The sequence below is a fragment of the Numenius arquata genome, chromosome 2 (genome assembly GCF_964106895.1).
Source record: "Numenius arquata chromosome 2, bNumArq3.hap1.1, whole genome shotgun sequence".
Classification (NCBI taxonomy): domain Eukaryota; kingdom Metazoa; phylum Chordata; class Aves; order Charadriiformes; family Scolopacidae; genus Numenius; species Numenius arquata.
The window spans coordinates 119,752,114-119,774,026 of record NC_133577.1 but is presented as its reverse complement, the minus strand read 5'-3'; the positions used below and the strand labels follow the sequence as shown (position 1 = coordinate 119,774,026).

The window sequence follows — 21,913 nt, the reverse complement described above, 5'->3', positions numbered from 1 at the left end:
GTATACTCAGATATTAAGAAAAAACCTCATGTTTCCCTTATGCTTGGAAGCTTTTTTTTTTTTCCTCTGCACCTTGTACAGTTTTTATTTCTGTTACAAACTTTTGCTTTTGAATCTGTATGTAACAAATACAAGGCTATAGGTATCTCCTCTTGTGAATATAGATTTTTGTACTCCAGTTTGGAATATGCAATTTGCCAAAAATATCAGGTGACTCTTTTGATGAAGCGCTTAGGAGGCTTTAGTGCATTCATTATCACATGGGGAAGTAAATGGCTGCGTTTGAAGCAAAAGGCTGTAAATAAAAAAATGCACTTTGAGGGTCAGAAATCTCTGTAGGTTCCTAAACTTACCTATGTCACAAGTTGAATGATTCAGGTTTATGTCAGTGGGCAGGCTACAGCTGTTGTTCTGGAGCTGGCATTTTCTCAGACTGCCAGAAAGCATCTGCATCACTGGGCATGTTCTGTATATTAGAGCAAGAAGAGCAAGAGCTGCAGGACCTTTACTCTCTGCAGCCGATCAGAAAGGACAGCTGATTCTGATCAGGAGCAGAGCGTCTCTCTGCAGCCTCCTCTCGCCCTCGCCTCCTCTGCAATCTCTTAAGAAATTAGCAGGACTAAGGATGGTCTGGTCTGCAAACAGAGACCATTGCTAGAAATAGGGTTAGTAGTGCCAAAGTAGTAACTAAGTGGCTCAACTGGAATCCTGGAAGAACAGAGATGTGTATGGAAGTTCTCAGCCTCTGGGAACTGAGCACACAGGTATTTCTTTGTCTGTTTTGAGTTGGGGCTTATTTTATTTTTTTTTTATTATGAAAGGCTGCTGTTTTTTTGCCTTTAGCTAAAGATGAGAGAAATTATTTATAAGCTTTTTATAAACCTGGAACAAAAGGTTTTGAAGTTATTGACAAAGAGCAGCAATAATAAGATCATGGACTTGTAATTGGCAGATAAATAGGAATAGCTGTAAGGAGAAATATATTTTAATTTATAGCCATTTGTGCACTGCAGTGACTTTCAAATAATTAGGTAGGAATGTTATTTGTTCCTTTTTACAGGAAAATCTTTATATAGTCCAAGTCAATAAGATTTTCAGCAGAGAGTTCAATAGCAGATGCCATTTGAAAAAATGTTTTAAGGTTGAATGTATGAAGCAACAAGTTAGGGAACTATCAGCTTGCAATTTTTCATCTCAGGAATATATGACAGAACTCAGTGTAATAATGATTTTCTGTATTTTTTTATGTCAGAATTTCAGAGAAGGAAGAAATCCAGTTTTTTGTAGACTTTTTTCCATAATTATAAACCTGATACATACTCCAGATCAAAAGAAATGGAGAGGAACTGTATCGGGAAATGTTTATTAATCGCGTTGGATTAGATCTATGGGTATGCCTTTAATAGTGGAACATGATACACCAGTTAGTGTAGTTGTTTTGTCCTAAAGTTATAGTAAAAGTGGCAAATACAGGGGTTTGAATGCAATTTTTTTTCCATGTTTGCAGTATTATGCTGAGATGTTTTGTTACTAATGACTCTTCTCAGTGGTGGAAATAAAATATGTACCTTTGTTTGCTATAGTATTTTTTTCAGATATGAATAAATTAGAAAAAAAAAACATAAAAGTTTATATCATTTATATGATCATTAAGTACAGCTACATTTTATTCTGGTTACGCCTGGACTAAAAACACTGAGCATTACAGAGACATTTCGAAGCAAGATATTTGGGAAAAGCTGGTGGAAAATTGATACAAGGTCTTGGGGAACACAATATCTAAAAATGTATTATTTAGATATATGAATATATGTAATATGTTCCAATTTGTGCAGAAAAAAAAAATGACACCTTTGTCTATAATTCTATATTTATTTTCTGAACTCTACAGATTTAGCCAGTTAGTTGTCATTAACTGTTTTAACCTTTGCAGTTATTGATAGCAAGTGATATTGTACCAACTGCATGCATTAACCAGAAAGCTCTGGTCATCCATCGTGACAGAAACACGAAGGAAAATGAGCCACTGAGACTTTACAAGTGATTCATTGCTTCCGTCAAAGCAATATATTTTTAAATCATTCTTTTATTTGTCTTTTCCTTGACAGGAGGCATTGTTGATAAGGACCTTCGTCACTACCTCAATTTACGGTTCCAGAAAGGTTCGGTAGACCATGAGCTCCAGCAGATCATAAGAGACAATCTCTACCTCCGCACAGTGCCATGTGAGTAGTGTGGAGATGAACAAATCTGTTTTCTTAGCGGAGTAGATGTCTGAATTAATGCTGCTGAGGCCATCTGCAAGGTGTGAAGAGGTGGACTGCAGATGAAACAGTCTTCCTGTAAATAGATTTGCGGCTTGGTTCCTGTCTTCCATGTTGTTGCTGAGAAACTGAACTGTCTAATGCTGAATTAATTTCTGAAGCTGCATGGTGTTTTCAAAGTTGCAGTTCTCATAAACCGCAGCTCTAGAATAATAATGTTTTTCTTCTGCAGTTTTAAGAAGAACAAATTGAAAGAAAAAAGCCGTTTTCTGGGCTGGTTAAATTGATGTCCAACAGAGAGAGTTTGATCTGCCTCGTATTTCACACTATTATACTTTACATAATACCGTGGGGTTTAGAATGCAATAGGGCAACAGAAGAAACAAATAAACTAGGAAATTTTGTTGTTTAGGTGCAGCAGGCATAGCATTGAAAGTTCATATTGTCTTGCATATGTGTTCTTTTATTGTTGCATAAGTCAATGATACCTATATCTGAAATATTCTGAAACCTCTAAAATAATTTTTGTAGCTATTGACATTATTCACCTATTTCTGCAGTAGATGTGAAATTAGGTAGAGTAACATAAGCCTTGTCCAACTGCGAGGGCTGTGCCTTTCAGAGCAGATCTACTTGACTGACAGACAATATATCATTAAAAATGGACTGAAGTGCCATTATTCTTCCCGCATAAAAATAACTGCTTGGTAGACAAAAAATGGAGCTTCTGGTTTGGGTGAAAAAAAGGGTGCACCTTTGAACTTGCAGGCTTGACACTGGAATGATAGGCAGAGGAAGGTATACTAAGTGACTGCTATTGATATGGTAATGAGAGGATGCTCTTTGAAAGCTATGTTGTTGTGAATGCTACTGTACGTTTTTTCTTTCATTACATTAAAGAGTGGCTCTTTGAAAAGCTCTATCAAAAAAGACACTCAAGCATTTCCCTTTTCTTTTGGAAGCTGAAGCTAAATAAATGTAAAGTCTTAATTTCAGGAGTTCCATTCATCCCTGATTAGAAAGGAATATGGAGAAAAGCCTGTATGCAGAAAATGAAAAACATTACATTAATATAAGATTTATGATAAAATAGGTTTGTCTGAAGGTGTTGAGAAACATCCCAGATGAAGTACAAACACAAGTACAAAGATGCTTTGAGATTAAATCCCACTTCTTAGGATGTATGGGGGGTCATTAGCATAGGACTACACTTATTATAGACCCAGCACATGCTTGTTAATGATGGAGATCCAGATTAAAAAGAAAGTCCAACGATATTGCAACTACTGCATACGTGTAATAGATACTGTCTGTTGGCAGTATGATGAGTAGGTTTTGGTTTGGTTTTGTTTTTAATCAAGGCAATAATAAAGTGCTCTCATTTGTCAAGTGAAATACAGTACTCACAGAAGGAAATTTATCATTCAAAAAGTAGCGCTACAACCACAAAGAATGCAATTTGGAACCTGTAAACACTTAATATTACCTTTTCTTTATGCTATGACTTATCCAACTTCTGTGTCATTTTACATGGTTAGATTCTTAAGTCATTATTCTATTACACATTGAGAAGCTTTAACTAAGAACCAGATTTTCAAAAATATTATAGTGGTGCAGGTGACAGCTGCTGAATGCTAGGTAGGCAGGCGTGTTCTTGGATAGAGTGGGAGACTCCAACAGTGGTGGTAGGAAAAATTAGAAAAAAAAAGTAGTGCTGGGTGGCATATTTTCTTTGAGATTTTCTTGAAAATCCTGTGAAAGTAGCCCTCCTGAAAGGTGGATGTTTAAAAATAAAGAAATTAACACATGCAGACGGGGTGATGTATGGTTAGCTAAAGAAGTTTCCATAATGAAGTAAATGAGAAGGATACCATCACATAGATTGAAACCCGGTTTTCCCTCAGTCATCATTGAAGTGAATTTTTTTTAATGCAATTTTATTCTATCTCCAGCATTCATCTTTAGGAGGGAAAACATTCTCAACTCTTTCCTTTTTTCCTTTTTTTCTTTTTTTTTCCCCATGTAACTTAACAAATTTTTGAATCATGAACTTACTTTTCAAGGGTGGTGGTATTAAAAATTTTGGGCTTTGGACACTCATGGGTTTTTTTTAAGCTTTGTATACAGGCTAAGAGTAATGGTTAGTCATCCAAACAGTATACTGTAAAACTGCTAGGGAGGTTTTCTTAGTATGCAGCAGTAATATTTAACTGATTATACCATTGCCCACAAGCTCACTTAATGAGAACAGACTAAACATGTAGTTATTACAAATCTTGCAATGGATGCCAACACAGAAAAAGCACTCAGTTTGGTCAAATTCTTGTGCAGAACAGAGAGAAAAAGGCTACGTTGCCTGCAATTGGCTATTTCCAATGGCAAGGTTGTAACATAAAGAGAAAAAAAAAAAATCTGAAAAATAGGTGGCAACCTTTTCCCTTTAAAAATGCACCTTCAATCTTTCTCAGTTATAGAGGTATAATTGCCAGTGAAACCAGGAAAACCCTTATAACAGAGTCCTTGACCTTGACTTTTTACTGTTCTTTGCTTTTTGTTCGGACTGACAGCACCGGCCCTAGCGGTGCAATGGGCATGACCACTGGCTTCTCAGCCTTCCAGGTCAGACTAAGACATCTTTCACTTATGTGAATTCAGTGAGTATTCTCTGTGAAATTTGGAAGCAGAGAACTAACTCCATATCTGTTTTAAATCAGGATAAGCCAAATGTACTTAGAACAGGTAAGCCAGTATTTATTGGATAAGAATTTGAATTGTACATTATATTTTACCCTGTGTGCACCAAAGGATAGATGGGCCAGAAATGCATGACGAGGATAATGGATCAATTCTGCCCTTGGAAACTGTGGCCTCTGTGGATGGGGTGAATTGGTTTCGTTTGTGATCCATACATTTCTCTATTTTTAATAATGCAGTGCCACATTCTACCAAATTAGAAATGACCGTGTAACCCTAAGAGTCAAATGCTGCCTTCCATAAGCAGTTGCAGTTCTCAGTGCCATACCAAATTGATTTTCCCTGCATTGTCAACAGGAATTACACACATATATCCCAGGGCAGAACGCGCGATTGTATTTGCAGCAGTTGAGATGCAGCCGTTAACTAGCTCTGTCCCCAGAGCTGTGTGGCAGCAGTAATGAAACTGATACGTAAACAAGAAAATGAAGAAAAAGTTCTGTTAATTTGGAGCTGAATTAGAAAAGCAATGAAGCTTCCAACAGACAAGGTCACAAAACTGAAACTTTTTTAAAGATAGAGTATTGCGAATAATATCAATGAAAATATGCACCCTTGAGAAGGAAGACTGGGCAGTGGTGTTCTGCCAGGGCACAGCTCTTGTATTAATGCAAGCAGGAGGACACAACTTCAGCTGTTGGGAAACAAATGAGACGAGAAATATGCTGAACATCTCAGAGGAAAACAAAAAATGAAAAAAGACTGTTCTGGGGGAAAGAAAGGTTCACAGGTCTCCAAGTTCAGAAGGCCTAGCTGAAGTTTGTCTCATGAATTTTCTTCTTGTTTTTCTGTTGCATGGGTTTCTAGCATAGTTTTCATACCATAAACTTATTCCTGAAGTTACTTAGGAGCAGTAGCCATTGACGTTGTCCTACAATACAGAAAAATATCCACGGTAAGAAGTGGTAGTTGTTAAACACAGGTAAGTAGTTTCTGACACTCTCCCTTTCTGCCCAAGTCCAGGGGTCTGGAGAAAGCATTCATAGTCCTAGATGTGTTTCGTGATCTATTTGCAACAACAAATTAGTCGTGCTGCACCGTGCTTGGTTTTCCTCTCAGCAAACTACAGTTGCCATGCGGGCAAGCATCTTTCCAGTCTTCAATAATGTGAGAAGAGATAGCTCTAACTTTGTGGTAGAGTATGTGACAGGAAAGCAGTTTTGGTAGTGACAGTCATGGTCAGACCTGTCTCCTTTGATATGTCCTTCCATGCAATTACAAATTCCATTTCTTTAAGAGCTGGCAAAATAGGGGAGATGTGGTTGAAAATAAGAGTCTGTGCTTTCTTCCCAGATGGGGAATATGAAATCGTAGTGGAAGGCATCCTGATTAAACAGCACTGGAAAAAGTCAATGACAAGCTGATTTATAGAAGTAAAAAATAATCTATTAATTTGAAGAGATTCCCGTTGACATCCTCTGGGATATAACTTCAGATTGACAGTGGCTCAAATGAATTACTCTATACCACTGCACTGATTTACACCACTGAAGGATACAGCCCAGAAGTGCATCTTTCACTGGGCACACGTCAGAAGGCATAATGTGAAATAATTTAAAAAGAAAAAAAAAGTCATGGGGATGAGAAAGTTTCCTTCCTAGTGTTTGAATTTGGAAAAACAACAATGATGAAAGAATAGAGAGGACTGGGTGTGTGGCTCAGGCTTATTGCACTGGATAATGCAGTACTGCTGTTAATGCAGAGGAGGGGTGGTTTATTTAAGACATTTGTCAGCAACATAGGAAAAAAGGTTTTGTTTGTGACTCAGCCACATGCTATATGTGAGTGACCAGAGGCAGGAAATGCAGTTACTATGTGCTATAGTTTGCCACGTATGAAATAGTGATAATTCCTTCTTTTGCCTTTTGCTTAGTTTGCCTATTGATGTTATGATTGCTCTGCGTTAGGTGAACATATGTGACACACTGAACTGCAAATATGAAACCTATGAACACTTAATAATATCCCTCCTTTCTGCTGTGATTTCTTTCTTTTATTCATTTTCTGTGAATAATTAGATTCTTGGGTCACTTTGAGTAACTTTAAATAAGAGCCTCATTTTCAAACATGATTTTGTTCGAGTAAAATCTGGTCTATGCATAAATATATTTAACCTACATGCTGCAGTATTGTCTGTGTACTTTTGAAGCCTTATATATTACAAAATGCTTCTGTTTATTTTCTAGTCCTCTTCTCAGAAGAGAAAGTGTATGCAGTGATTTTTTTTTTTCTTTTTTTTTTTTTTTCTGGACTTACTTTTGTCTGTCATATACAGCAAAGGTAGTACCATTAGCTTTTTTTTTTTCTTTTTTTTTAGATAACGTAGTCAATAAAATGTGTTTCTACTTGAAGCAGAAATTGCTGTAGGGTGGTGAGGACACTCAGCTTCAGAGGAATTCTCTCCACACTTTCAGCCCTGGAGAAATTGGCAGCTTGAAAACAATCAGGGTCTTTCCCTCTGGCAAAGAAGTGTATTGTGTTAGGAGACCGTAGTCACTTATACTCTTCTTCATGGGTACCAGTCAGAAAACTAAGGCACCTCTGAGTGTGTGCATACTGAGTTATGATGAAGCTTTCCTCTCCTGCCTGTCCTCACTGGGGTTGGAGTTAATAGGCATTATCATAGAACAGCAGTTCATATAAACTCTAATAACTTTTATATTAGTCACTATAACAAGGGAGTGATAATACTGAGTAAATACTGAAGAGTATTTACTGAAGGAAATCCCAATTGCATACCCAGGTTTTCATCTGAATCTTCTGAATTTAAAGGTGAAGAAAGAGTGGCAGAAGTCAAATGGGCAATAAATATATACTTAATGAGGGTACCTCCTGTGCAGAAATTCTGTGTGCGTGGTTCTGCTGCTCTGAATAAGGATGTGAGATGTATTTGACTAATCTATATTTGGACAAATATAAGGCCTTTCAGATTTCATTTGTAAAATACTTTTTTCCTCTTCTAAAAAGTGTATAGCCAAGAGCATTCAAAGGGGAATGTGTGAAACAGACTTGCCAGTGGTTTCATGTATTTTTCTTATAAGTTTGTTCAGTGTCGAAAGTGTCTTTCAAGGGTGGAAATTCAGTGCACAGCTTTGTTCTTAAAAGAAACAAATTAGAAAGTCCAGATATTGTCAGTTAAAAGATCTGCCAGTTTGACATCATATGGAACTATTCTTAGGATAAAATAACCTGTGCTTAGCACACCGTACAGCCAAGAAATGTCACCATCACTGGAAATAACTACCTAACTTTAATGAGTACGTTATTCTTTCAGACAAGTGTTAGTTATTGCTTAGGCTTGACTTTGATTGCTCAGAATAGAGCAATGGAGAGCTCTAGGGTAATGTACTTCTTGTTGTGTATCTAATGGAGCACACTTCCAAAGTGTATTTAAAGCAAAATCAATAGCAAAACGTATTCAGCCTTTTTTGTATCCCAAGCAATATTAAACCAAATCAGGTAATTACGTGAGATGAGGGCCCCACTGTGCTATGTGCAGCACAGCTACGTGTGCCAGAAGATGATGATGAGGTCACTGCTTCAAATAGTTGAAAGCCTAAATAGAAGAGGCAAAGAACAGTTAGCAAACAAACCCACAGCACAGACAGTGCCTGAGTTGATTTGCCTGAGGTGGAGTGGTGGTTAAACTGGTGTCCATGGACCTTGCTTTCTTTTCCGCTGCTACACGTAGTATTCCTAATTACCTCCTGGAAATGCACATGGTACACTGGCCTGTTTCTCTGAAGACACTGGGAATGTCTGGAAAAAAGACTTGGGCTTATGCATCTTTATATTAACTTTCTGTATGATTTTTATGTGGGTTTTTTTTGTCTGTTTTAGGGCAGGGTGGTAAGGGTTACAGTCGGCACTTCACTGCCTCTCAGTTAGTGGGCATGAAGCGTTGCTCGGGCTTGGGGTGTGTTCAGGTTGCAGGCACTGCATTGCCATCAGTGGGAAGCAGCAAATGAAAAGAAAACCAAGCAAGAAACAATTTTGGTTTTTTTGGTTTGTTGTGGTTTTTTTGTTTTTTTTTTTTATTTTATTTACTGAAGTAAATTACAATTTTGTCTTAATTTAGATCTAGGATAAACAGATGCCCAAACTTTGTCTACAAATAGCAAGGATGATGATAGAAAATATTGGACTGGTAGTTATAAGAGAGAAAACATATAATTTCTGTCACCTTTTCTCAGAAATTTCTCAACTCTACATATTGAGGACATCAATGCTCAGCTACTCAGTGACTAATACATCTGTTTTAAATACTCACCTTAAAATAGCAGGTATCCAAAGAAAATAAATACTGCTCAAGAACAAAGGGAGATGGAATGTGTCTGATGTGGTATAATTGTAGCATGAAGCGAGAAGAGATTTAACAAGATTAAGAGCTGTAGTTGTGTACAATTTACAACATTACAGCTTGAATGGCCCATAAAAGGTTGCCTGAAGGTGTTAGGATGATTTCATTGGCTGTGGAGTTACAACAGTTTGTGCTTCTCTGAGGTCCTTGCACCCAGATCATATCTGTAAGAAAGCGAGATTGCTAATTCTGTCCACCACTTCCATTCTTTCCACTCCTTCATTCCTTCCATTCTGCTCCTTTAAACACCAAGCTTTTCTCTCCCATTTTCAAAATCAAATCTTCCAAAGTTAGTGAATTTCTTTTACACTGCAGTGCAAATATAAACTATTTGTATAACAGGTAATGTGATGCACTGCCAACTGGAGAGTTGATATAATACCATTAAAGTGATTAGAAGTATTTGCTGTGGAAAAAAAAGGAGGAAAAAGCTCTGAAATTGCAAACCTGACCTTTTTTAAACAATTTTCCTAAAAAGAATATCATATATCTTCTTTAAGTGATGTTAACCAGCATGTGATTTAAAGACTAACATCTCTGGCAGGCAGCTTGGGTTGCTTATCGTATCTGTCTGTAGTTATTTGTATGTGATATAATACCTGCATAATCCCAGATGAGAAGTTTAGTTACAATATTTGTGCTGATTGCCCCCAAGAATTGATCCATTTTTCTTTTAACTTTGAGGAAGTTTTCTAGTGTTGCAAAATGAGTCCTCAAATTCACATGATACCGAAAGGATAAAGGATAGTGACAGTTTTAAATTAATTTTGATGATAGCACTAATCTTATTGATTACTTGAGAACTACCAGGAAACTAGAGGGGCAATAGCATAAATCTGATAAAGTACCTTGTCTCTGCAGAACAAGAACAGCAAATAATAGAAGAGGCCAGAATTAACTTATTTTACAAGTACGAGTCATAGCTCTTGACTCGCCTAAAGCAGCTTAAAGCTTGGTTAGAGACTCTATCTCCCTATGACAGTAGGCTTTTCCAGCCTGAAGGTCTTAGATATACTGTTGACCTTTTTCCTGAAATAACTATCCTTGAAATTATGAGAATTAGAAATACGATTAACAAAAGTTGTACCATTATTGAACATAAGCATTCCTATGATTTCTAAACCATGTCTTGTTTACTCCGTGATCTTTTTGAATTGACTTCTTGATATTAAAATATTTTAAAATAGATCCTCTAGATAAATTTAGCTGCCTTCTACAGTCAAATAGGTTAAAGAATTTTTTTTTTTTTTTCTTAAGGGAAGCTGAGGTACTTTACATAAAGGCAGAAACGTGTGTCAGATTGTACAAGTTTTGTGATAAAGCATGGGTAATGCTATTCACCTGGGAACATTAGAACTGCATAGACTGAAGTTGCTTCAAAAAGCTTCTTCATGTTGCAACTTTTCATGTTTTTGGATGACCTTTGGATTTGTTATCTTTCTTAGTATCATTTAAAGCCTTTTTTTTTTTTTTTAGTCCTCTGTCTTCTCTCAGTCTGTAGAAGATAAACTGTCAGAGACAGTGGATAATCTTTACTTTGTGATTTTTATCTGAAGAACAACTGAGCAGTGAACATGGAGCACCAACAGCTGCTCTTAGAAATTCAGAACAATAGCAACCAAAGAAAAAGAATAAGAGTTGTGTAAAAGAATCGATACTTAGAACAGGATGCCCAAATTAAGCTACTATGTCCGTATTTGCATTCAATAAAAAGGTCCAATATAAATTTTGGCAGGATGTGCTGCTTCTGTTTTTCTTTTCTGGGGCTTTCATCTACAATGACAACAAAAGAAAAACAGTGGTAGTGAGGATGGGACTTCCTTGTGAATAGATCTTCTAGTGAATATTGAGCAATTTATGTGAATTGTTAAGCAGTTGAACAAGTTCGGGTTCATCAGATAACCAGCTTACTCACATCTATGTCTCTCTCTAAAGTGCACCTGCAGTTCAGTAGCCTCCTCACACCAGCTGGAGACCAGGTTCTCGCTGGTTTGTTCGGTCACCTTCCTTTCCTTTAAAAACATCATGTCTACGTTGCATTAATGAGATCATACAACGGAGTTTACTTTAAAGCTTTTTTCAAGTTTTGCGATTTTTAGAGAGCAAGGTACACCTCATATTTTCTGGGTCTTATGAAAAAAGAAAGAATTTCAAACCTTTTGTGTCCAGTAAACCAATGTTAACGGACAAGTGACTCTAGAGGCACCACGTTATAGATTCAAAAGTAGCCTGGCTAGAATAAATCCTTTTGAGGAAAAAAAAATAGACACTGAAGATTAAAGAGGTGTCTTTTAACATCTGAAGAGTGAATAAAGCTTTGGTTTTACCAGTAGGAATAAGATTAATTTATAATTCACTAGTTGAAAACTCATTCCTGCAAGTTCTTTCCTTTTTATTTCCCTTTATCCTGAGGATACCACTGTCCTGTTTTTGTCCCATGACAGTTTGTCACAACTTTATATTTCTCCTGTATCTCCAGGTTTTGATTCCCCCCAAGCACTTTTCTTTTTCCGATGTATTACTGTTATTAACACATCAACCTCTTGAGTAGCTATCAATCTAATATGGATTATTCAAACCATTCTGTCAAATTTATTTCAATGATTCTGAATATGGAAATGTTCTTACTGTGGAGATGGCAGAAATACATTTTGGTTTAAAAAAAATTATAATAATGCAGAGGTTCCAGAGTGTATTTTGAATGAAAGCAGCAGTCTGGATTTAAATACAGAACAGTGTTATAATTTCAGCGTTAAAATTCTTGTCTTAAAATTTTAAAAGGCTGGTATGGACATACATAAAAGGCTCTAGAAAACAATATTATTTCCAGTTAGAGATTTTTTTTTTAGTAGTAAATTTTATAATAATAAATTATGTGTCATTAGTTTATGAATGTATTTCCTTTGTATTTTAGTGGAAAATAATCAGTAAAACAAAGAAAATATATTGATATTTTCACATTGTTCACAAAATTAGTGGATCACTTTATATGTAGTAAAGAATGAAATTCACTCTAGACTGCTGATGGTGCAGTCTCTACTTGTGTTCGAGTGGCCTTCAGCTAATGACAAAATGCACACCAGCACTCATTTCGAGTCATCTCTATTCTCTGATTCATCTCCCCCCTTTTTTTTTTTCCTGATTGACTGATAAGCTTTCTTTTTCAACTCATATTGGTACTGACCAATCCTTGACCTGTCTTTTGGTGTTTGTTAATCTTATCGAAACTCAGAAACATCATTTTTTTTAATCTTTAGATTGAAAATATCCTACCCCTTCTTGCAAAAACAGAATTTTTTATTTTTTTTTTTCTTTGCACAAGGTGTAGAGCACTTCTTGGAAAGTTTGATTGCAGCTGTGTCAGGAATCATGCAGTAGAGCTGTCCTGCTATGATTCACTTGTTTCCCAGGAGACTTCATTTGACTGGGAAAAGCACATTGCACTGTACTCCTTCTTGAAGAGCTCTTGGACGCCGAGAACAGCCTGTCATTTAATGACCTTTAATTCATTGGAAAATGTAAACTGTGGTGGCATTCAAAATATTTATTTTGCAAGATTTCCTTTCAGAAACTGTTTTTACACAAGATTTCCTGGTAGTAGTAGTAGCATCTGTAAAAATAAAATAAAATCTCTTGTTCCTTTAGGGATGTCCCATTCTGCATTGTGTTCTGCTAAAATGCATTAAATGTTGAGTGATTCTGAGCCTCTGCAAGTTCTGTTTGCTTGTGGAAGGTTATCAGCCCTCCCTGTGTTTCCTGACTGGGCTTGCATTCCTGGTGTAGCCTCTCTCTTCCCTTCACTACTTTGGATACCCCATGAAGTGATAAGCTGGGCTGCTCCCTTTTCATTCTATCCGTGCAAATCCTCTGTAAGTCTCTGTGTACCTGTTCTGATCTGTGCACTCTCATATAATAAAAAGGCTTTCCCTCTTTTTCCCTGCCAGAGGGAGCAACTGGGGAAAAGAGGATATGTGGAAGGCATTGCTATATGGTTCTATTATACAGTTGTTTACATTCTCAGTTAATAGTTGCAATGTAGACAAGTTGGCACAACTTGGTGCAGAGCCCCTCAGTCTGTCATCGTTGTGCAGCTTCTCCTGCTCGCCCTGTGCTTTGCTCAATTGTGGCTGATGAGGCTCAGCTGGCTGAATACTCCGGTTTTCATGTCTGAATACAATTTATTTGAAAAAGATGGCAAAAGCATTTCATGTGTATGAGTGCAGGTACTCTAAAGCATTATGGGCAGACTGAGCCTCTTCCAGTCATTTTACAGCTTTTGGCAAAGAATTAGTCTTACACTAATTGGAATGAACTTAGTTATACCAGGTCAGTGCAGTGCACCTTTTATCATTCCTTCTTAAGTCCATGTACCTATATACTGTCAACATCAATACCTAATCTCACTCTGATTTTCTTGTTGTGAATGGCTTTGTATGACTTAAGAAGTGGAAAGCAGAAGATTATATTTTGTATATTAATTTCATCTCATAGTGTTATCTAATTAGAATAACTTAAAATAATATGACTTGCGATGACATTTTTCAGATTAAAATAAAAAAAAAATAAAAAATATTTTTGAACTAGAGGCAAAAAAGACAATCTTTGATTAAAGAAGATTTTGGTAATGTACCACTGAAATTTGGGAGGTGCTATAGTAAATTAAAAATAGGTTAAAAGCATTCAAATTCCTCAGTGGTGTCTGAGTTGGCACATCAAATTCACTTAGGGGTCAACACTACCAGAACACTGCTGTGAAGAAGCTCGTATAGTTGCAGCTAAAACAGTATCTTGGTAGTATACACAGCTTACAGTGCCAAGTTTTCATGTGTCTGAACAGAATGAAATAGGAGGTAGTCACTGAGATGTCAAAAACTGCCATAGGTGCCTAAAGCCATCATTCTTATTCATGCTCCAGTTACTTTATATTTCCATAGCACTGCAAAGGACCTCAGGGTTAGAACCACAGAGGAACATAGGTAGGTTTAGGTAGACTTTTGGTTCTTTTCTAGATCTGTGGTCATTAAAATCCGTGTTTTTGCCATATAACTTTACAGAGAGAGAAAATACTTAGTTGCTTAAGTTTTCATCAGTACAAGTACTTAAGCACCTATAACATTTGTCTGGGCACTCATGAATGGCCTAGCTCATGTCAGGATTGATTCTATTAAGGTAAACATTCAGGTCCCCCAAGGAGTATGTTTTCTAGATAATCACGTAAAATGAATCAAGTGCCATAGAAAGCACTGTAGAAGTAGTTGCTTTTGGTTTAAAACATTGCTGGTGGAGAGAAGAGAGAAACACTCCTTGTTGTTGTCTCCATATTACTAAACCCTGGCTGACTCCCTGCTGGTCAGGGACTCCAAGCCTTCAGCGACTGGTCAGGGAAAGGAAGCTTATGACTCGAAGCTGTAGGTTTTACACAGGTTGGAGAAGGTGGCTTACACCAAAGCTAATTCTTAGGTGATGAAACTTTGTAAGTCTATTCCATAGAATAATCAAGGCTCTTTCCCAAATATACATCAAGGTTTATGTCCTGTAGATAATTTAGTGCGGCTGCCTTCTAAGAATAGGATAAAAATCAGGCTGGTTGCATGTTTCTCTCTTTCTCTTCTTTCCTTCTAAGTCCTTTGAGGAGATGGTAAAATGGACAGCTAAGTAGTGAGTCATTCTACTATTTGGAGTTTCATTCAAGGAATATGGGAAATAATGTAGAGTTCCCCGTTGATTCCAAAGGCTATGGGGCAGATTTTCTCTTTTTTTTTTTTTTTTTTTTGCCTGTGCATCATATAGAAAGAGGTTAGCTGTAGTATATATTATCTAATCTTTAGTTTATCTTTGAGTTTCAAAAATAATTATAATTTCCTATAGTGCTTCAAAACTTGCCATGAGATAATCAGTCCTTTTATGTACAATGCAAGTGCATCTGTACTTGGACCAAGATTTGGGCACCAACTCACCACTATTTAAATACACAGTTGAAATTGTACTGACTCAGAAACATGGCAATTAGAGCCAGAAACAATTTAGTAGTCTGGATTTTAAAGCTGTGAGAGAATAGTTGTCATTCTGGTTTTGTACTTTTTAATGCCATGTCCTGGAAGAGGGCGATGAATTTTGGAGAAAATCCTTACTTTCGTCATCTTCACACAAAGAAAGCATTTAATTACTCCTGTTCTTTCCTGTCATTATCCTCAATTTACATCTCCCAACTATGATTCGTCTGGTGGGCTTTTGTAGAGATTTTTACTTTTCAGACTCTTCTAAGTAAGGTGCAAGATGATTTCTGGCCTGACACAGGGCTATTCATTCTGAACCGGAGAAAGGAAGTGGAAGAAAGGCCAGGATATCTAAAGTGTTTAGTGGTCAACCATGTTTCCACTAGCTTCCATCTTTTTCTGAAAAATATTTGAAGTCCATGAGGCACTGTGTTTCCAAGAGCTGTTTTTACCTACTAAGTTGCGGAAAATATCCAAGCTCTATGCTTTAAAGAATTTATTTCTGTTAAGTAGTTCCTATTTTACTGAAATTCTTTCAAAAGTTTTGAAAAAGCAGTAAAGTCTAAAAGAAAAGAGAAGGCTTCTGCAAGATGCAATTATACTGTCTCTCTTTGTCCCTCTTTTATTAAATGTGGAAGACTTGAGCAACAATAATAAACATAAGAAAAAGTTAGTTCTTGTATAATCCTCCATTAGCATCATAAAAGAGAATTCTGAATAAAGATTAAAGGTTTGTTTTTTTTTAAAGAGGGTTACAGATTTAAGTTCTCTCTTTTACAAAAGAAGGAACCTTAAAAGAAGATGAGCATAAAGGAAAATGGAAAAGATAAAGTAGAAGGGTTTGTTATAAAAACAAATGTCTTTGCTTCTTGTGCCTGGCGTTTTTTGTCCATCAGACAGTGGAACGGCCTGAAATACAGAAACATCATGGAGGAAACTGAAGTGCAGCTTTGTCCTTTAGCTCAGCACGGACCTTGGAAGTGATGCTGTCATTTTTCAGTAAGAGTTTCAAGCAGTGAGCACATATACCAACATTTCCGTAACACTGTGGCAATGATGTATCTTCTTTTAGTAACTTTAGGTCAAGTGAACCCAATAATAACTTTAAAGATTCTAACTAAAATTCTAGTAATAAAGCTGCAATATTTTGTACTGAAGGAACAACCCTTACCGAGTTGCCTTTCAAGGTCATGGGTAAAGCTCAATAAAAAGACATTAAACATTTAGGTACCACATATATCACTTTCATTTTTAAAAAGCAAAGCTCCCCGTATAAATTCCATGTAGCTCATCAGTCACCTCAACCTTCTAATGGTAATTTTTACATTGAGGGGTTGCTGAGAGTGTGTCTTTAAGTACATTATGGCCAAAGGCCAGGTCGTGCTCTCGTAGAAAGGCAGAAGTCTTCCTGACTTGGACACGAGCTTCCTGAGGCGACAGCTTTGCTGTCGTCGTTAAGGACATGCTATGGCATGGACTGCAATTTATAATACAGTAACTGGTCTTTTACTCTGCTTTGGAAATATCTGCGGCCATAAGCAGTTACCAAAGGCTAGACAAAAGCTGAATTTGAAGAGGATAATTATGGTTTTGGAGAGACGGTAGTCTCTGAGCAAGAAATGTGCCTCTTATCCTCCTGTCGAGTGACTCAAGTGACCCCCCTGTTCTCAGGGTACACAATACAGGATAAGAGCACACGGCAGTTGTCGGTAAAGCCATTTGGGTGGTGGAGAGAACATGTAGATAACTTCTGAAGATAAATTTATACATGATTATGTAATACATTGAAAAAGTTCTACAAGGGCCTGATTTTTTTAATAATCTGCAAACAGTCCATTGTTTTAGACTGAAGATCACCTTAAATCCAGGGTGTGCTGTATATCCAGTTAAAAACAAAAGCAGAAAAACTTGTATTTCATTTCATGAAGCCTTTTCTGAAGTGATTATTATTTGTTTCCTCAATCCTGCTGTGAATGATCTTATGAGGAGGAGGAACACTACCAGCTTAGCCTGGCTTAGGCTTTGGAAGAAAAAAAAAAGTTGCTTGAGTGGTGATTTTAATTTACCAGCTAAGAACATAAGCAGTTACATAGAAAATGTATAGCCATAACTTGGAGTGCATTTTTTACTGCTCAAGTGAAATATCATCACGAACTTTCATTGAATTGAAGTGAGAATTAATTTAGTTTTCTAGTGGGAGGTGTCCCTGCCCATGGCAGGGGGGTTGGAACTCGATGATCTTTAAGGTCCCTTCCAACTCTAACCATTCTATGATTCTATGACCCTGGTAGAATTTTGTTAAATTACTACAGGCCTTGACTTTCTGCATCTTGTAAGATAATGCTTTTCTTCCCCAGACAATGCAGTGATGTTTATAGCAGCTTAATTTTCTTTCATTATGTGATTCCATGTAACACCTATAAAAATGTGATCTGCACAACACTAACAATTCTTCAAAGTTAAAGCTGAAGCAGATCGATGTCATCAGGTCCATTAAACTCAAAGCACAAAGCACTTCACGCTGCTGGCCAGAAGGATTAATAAAGGTGTAAGAGTAATATAGAAATAAGAAAACCATGAGTAATTATGGAAACTAGTCTTTCAACCTGAGTATTCCAGAAGTCGTGCACAGGAGGCTCTGCAGTGCTCCGGCGCTCCGCATTCCCCAGTCCACTTCTGTTCTGGTGAAGGATCATGGCACGAGGTTGAAAATGTCTTTTCTTTCTGTTAAGTACTCCATGATATATGTTAAATATGTGCTTATAGAAACTGCTTCTAATTTGTTGCCAAAACTACACAGAAGAAGGAGAGAAGGGGGATTTGCTAGAGAGAGAGGAACATTTAAAATGGGTTGATCTGTATTTTGGTTCATGTTGTGTATGTACATCATTGTGCAGAGCTGCTCTGTTCCCTGTGAGTTGTGTGCTGTCCCTGTTCAGACAGAATCGTGCAGAACTGCAGCATGTGGCAGACAGAGAAATGTGTCTCCATGCGGTATTCCATACAGTGGTTTAGCTTCCTTTCATACCCCAAAGAGAGACCACAGAAAATACGGGAACACTTAAAGAGCAATTTCCTTGGCCAATATCAGGTGGCCAGTGGCAATAACACACAGTCCTACCCCCTTTAAAGGTGGTGGCTGTGGCTATGCTAGAAAAACCACATAGAGATGAATAGACCGTAGTGACCCTGCAGGCCGATGGGAAGGGATTTATTTCCCGTCATCTCCACTTAAAAAAACATACGACATAGTTAAATGTTCCATTAGCTTTGTCTTCACTGCTCTGTGAATCTCTCACATAAGTGCACTGCTAAGTTTATTTTCCAATGACACATGCTGCCAGGTTTGAGATGAGAAAACTGATTCTGAATGATTTAGACCAATTTTTACTTCTGAGGGCTGAAGAATATCACATCATCTTGGAAAATATTATTCTGCAGCTATTATATCAAAGCAATCATAGAACTTTTAAAATATGTCCCTTAGCACGCATGTAGGGGTGGGATTTTTGTTTGTTTCTTGTTCTGTGTAGAATTATTTAAAAGATTGAGAGTCAGAGTTTGGGTGTTGTTCTTATTGTCCTTGGTTAGATTCATGATTCTGGCCAATTGCTTTGTTAAATCTGGGCCATATACTACTCTTTCTGTGTCACTGAAAAGCTTGAGAAAAGAGCCACAGTCCCAATTGTAGGAGAGACTAGCAGTGAAGAGAGTTCACCCTCACCTTCCTATCACTCTCCAGCTCTACAAATGAGTTCTGCGATAGCATAGGGAAGAGATGAGTACAGATAACCAGAGCCTACTCTAACTACATAGGTTCACTCATCAAGGCCAGAAATACACAAGCATAACTTGTCTGTTTGTTCTCTGCAGGCAGCCTGAACACCAATATCACTCTGCTAAGAGTCTGGGCTTGTTTGACATCCACAGAGGCAAGGATTTGGTTCTCTGTATTTCATTCTATCCATGAATACAGCCGTGCCGCAATAACGCTGCTGATTGAATATAATGCTGCTATTGCATATTGTTCATACGGAACACTTGAACGATATGATAGGCTTCTGCAATATATTTCAGATGAGCAATGCCATAGAAGTAAAAATAATTGGTCTTAGAGTTGTTTGGTAATTTGAGGAAACAGCCTACTTTACTAAGAAAAGTAGCTGGCAACTAAATAAACCGCTTCTTAACTTCTTAATTTTCTTTTCAGTTTCATCTGTTTTATTTTTTTCTCCTTTATTGTGTTACTCAAATGAAAATGCAGTGCATGACAACTAAAGCATAATGCATCACAAATCTATTTCTTTCTAAAAAGAAATTTCTGCATTTTCTATTTATCCACTGGTGTTTGAACCTATGTAAATGTTACTTTAATTATTATATATGTTGTTGCCTATTCATACTGCCTGCAGTTATCTCATTCATACATGTAGAGAGATTGCAATGCCTACATGGATTGCAGATGTGAAGGGATCCATACATCCTTGGTGAGCCACACACAGCATCCTGTGAGATTAAGGTCTGAAATCTAGTACGCTCAAGGACTTTGGTGGAGCAGGAGACTTGGAGAGTGTCAAAAGCTGTACCTTACTGATTTAATAGCTGAATTAGGTCTGCAGCTAGAACTCTTCTCATCTTTTGGAATTTGTTCTGTACAATGCAGTTTAAGTTAGTACTCTTAACAGTAACTCTTAAGAGTTTCCATTATTCTGAATATACTCTAGCAACCAATTCTCAGCTGATGTCAATCAGCATAACTTCATTACTGTTGGGGAGTTTTGGAGATTAACGCTGTCTAAGGCTTTAACCTTGTTATGATAGCCAGGAAACGGCAAGTTCCATTTCCAAATAATTACAGAATGCTAACAGCTCTCTTGATTTTACTGGTATAGATTGGCACAAATAGCTCAGATCATTGCTGAGCTAAATATGTTCCTGAAATATCAGAATAATTAAATTAGTAGTTTTGCAGCATTTTTCTATAAAGACTTGTAAATTGCTTTGTTTCCAGAATTGCAAAAGAAATTAGGTAAAACTTTAATCATAGAACCGTAACAGGCTGCAAATGTGAAAATCAGGATCTTCATTGCTTTCTTTAAATAATATGTTGTTATTGTCAATTCCATAGTTAAAAAAAAAAACACCATCAAGTTCAAGTTAAGAAAACTGAATTCAGTTATTTTTATGTTTTTGAAATAATTCACTTCTGCAGGCTAATTTTGCTGCACAGTGAAGTGCAGATTGTCATAATTGCTGCTGGGAAGGGATACCTTTTCCAAGGTCATTTCTGTCACTTCGCCTCATTTTTTTCTTTAATCTTACCTCTGAAAATAGGTGTCATGTTGTAGCTTAAACACTTATAAGCAATAGCATGCCTGAATGCAGCTGTAGTTGAGGATCAGCCTATTCTTCCTCTTACAAAATTGGTGCAGGTTTCACTGCTAAAGCCAGGTACACCAATCTCAGGTAACGGCAGGGTGAAAGACTGCAGCTCTGTATGATCTCATTTTCATAAATGTGATTTTGATTAGGGCTATTTTACCTCACATGTGCCTTTGTGAACAGAAGGATAGCAACAAGGCCATGGGCTAGGACTGTTCACATAGGCAAATGGTATTCATTTCCTTGAAAGAGAGTAGATATTGGAGGTAGACAGAATATTTTTATGACAAGAGGAGGTAGATCATGTTTTATCTTATTCTTCTGAAGAAACTAGTGATAAACAAAGAGGTTATGGGGAGCAAGTGTAAGTCACAGGATTCAATTACTTCAGTGATGATTTTTAGACTAGGAATGCTCTTTGTGGAGAAGGACTTCAGGCTGTTCCAGGGATTTTCACCACAGTGCAAGCAAGGTCAAAAGAAACAGGTGTGAGCAAGCCAGGACAACAGTTTGGTAAAGAAGATATAACTAGGGACAGAGGTAGGGAAGAAAAGAATGAAAAAATTAGAAAGAGTTGACAGTGAAGGATGATGAGATGATGCAGAGGAAATTCAACCATTGGGATCTGACCTCCTTCTGGAAAGTCAGAAGCTGTGTAAACAGCCTTTGGTCAGTGGAAAGGCTGAATTATACCTTTAAGATGGATAAGGACAGCAGGACGAATGTGGCAGATCGAGAAACACAGAAAAGAGAAGCAGAAGGTGCAGTCCAGGAGGATGGCTGATGGAGTTGGTCTACAGCTCGGCTTTAGATGAAAGCGATGAGCAAATAAGGGGAAGAGGGAAGATGCCATTGAACAATCAGAAGGAGTAGGGCAGATACAGGACAAAGACCTCAAAACAGAAAGAGCAAAGAAGGTGACAGACATCCCAGCCTGGACCAATTCAGGGCAGGGATCGTAGGAAAATTAGAAACCTTGTTGAGAGACGGCAGCTGCCCAAACAGCGCTTGACACATGCAGGTATGTTGGTAAATATGACCTTCAGCTGGAAGGATTGGCTGGATATGATCTAATGGGGTGGTCTGGGAGGTTTAGGCCAGTAGCGTAGGCCTCAGCCCTCCTCAGCTGGTGTATGAGGGACGGTGCCATACTAACA

At 37.4% G+C, this 21,913-nt stretch overlaps 1 protein-coding gene across 2 annotated transcripts in view; it reads left to right on the top strand.

Moving 5' to 3' along the window:
• MAGI2 (membrane associated guanylate kinase, WW and PDZ domain containing 2) overlaps positions 1 to 21,913 on the top strand; it is a 760,760-nt gene that overhangs the window by 227,388 nt on the left and 511,459 nt on the right. For both annotated transcript variants that reach the window (XM_074161622.1, XM_074161614.1), the window contains exon 2: positions 2,109 to 2,225. In XM_074161622.1, coding sequence (XP_074017723.1) covers positions 2,109 to 2,225 — 117 coding nt within the window. The remainder of the gene's footprint in view (positions 1 to 2,108; positions 2,226 to 21,913) is intronic.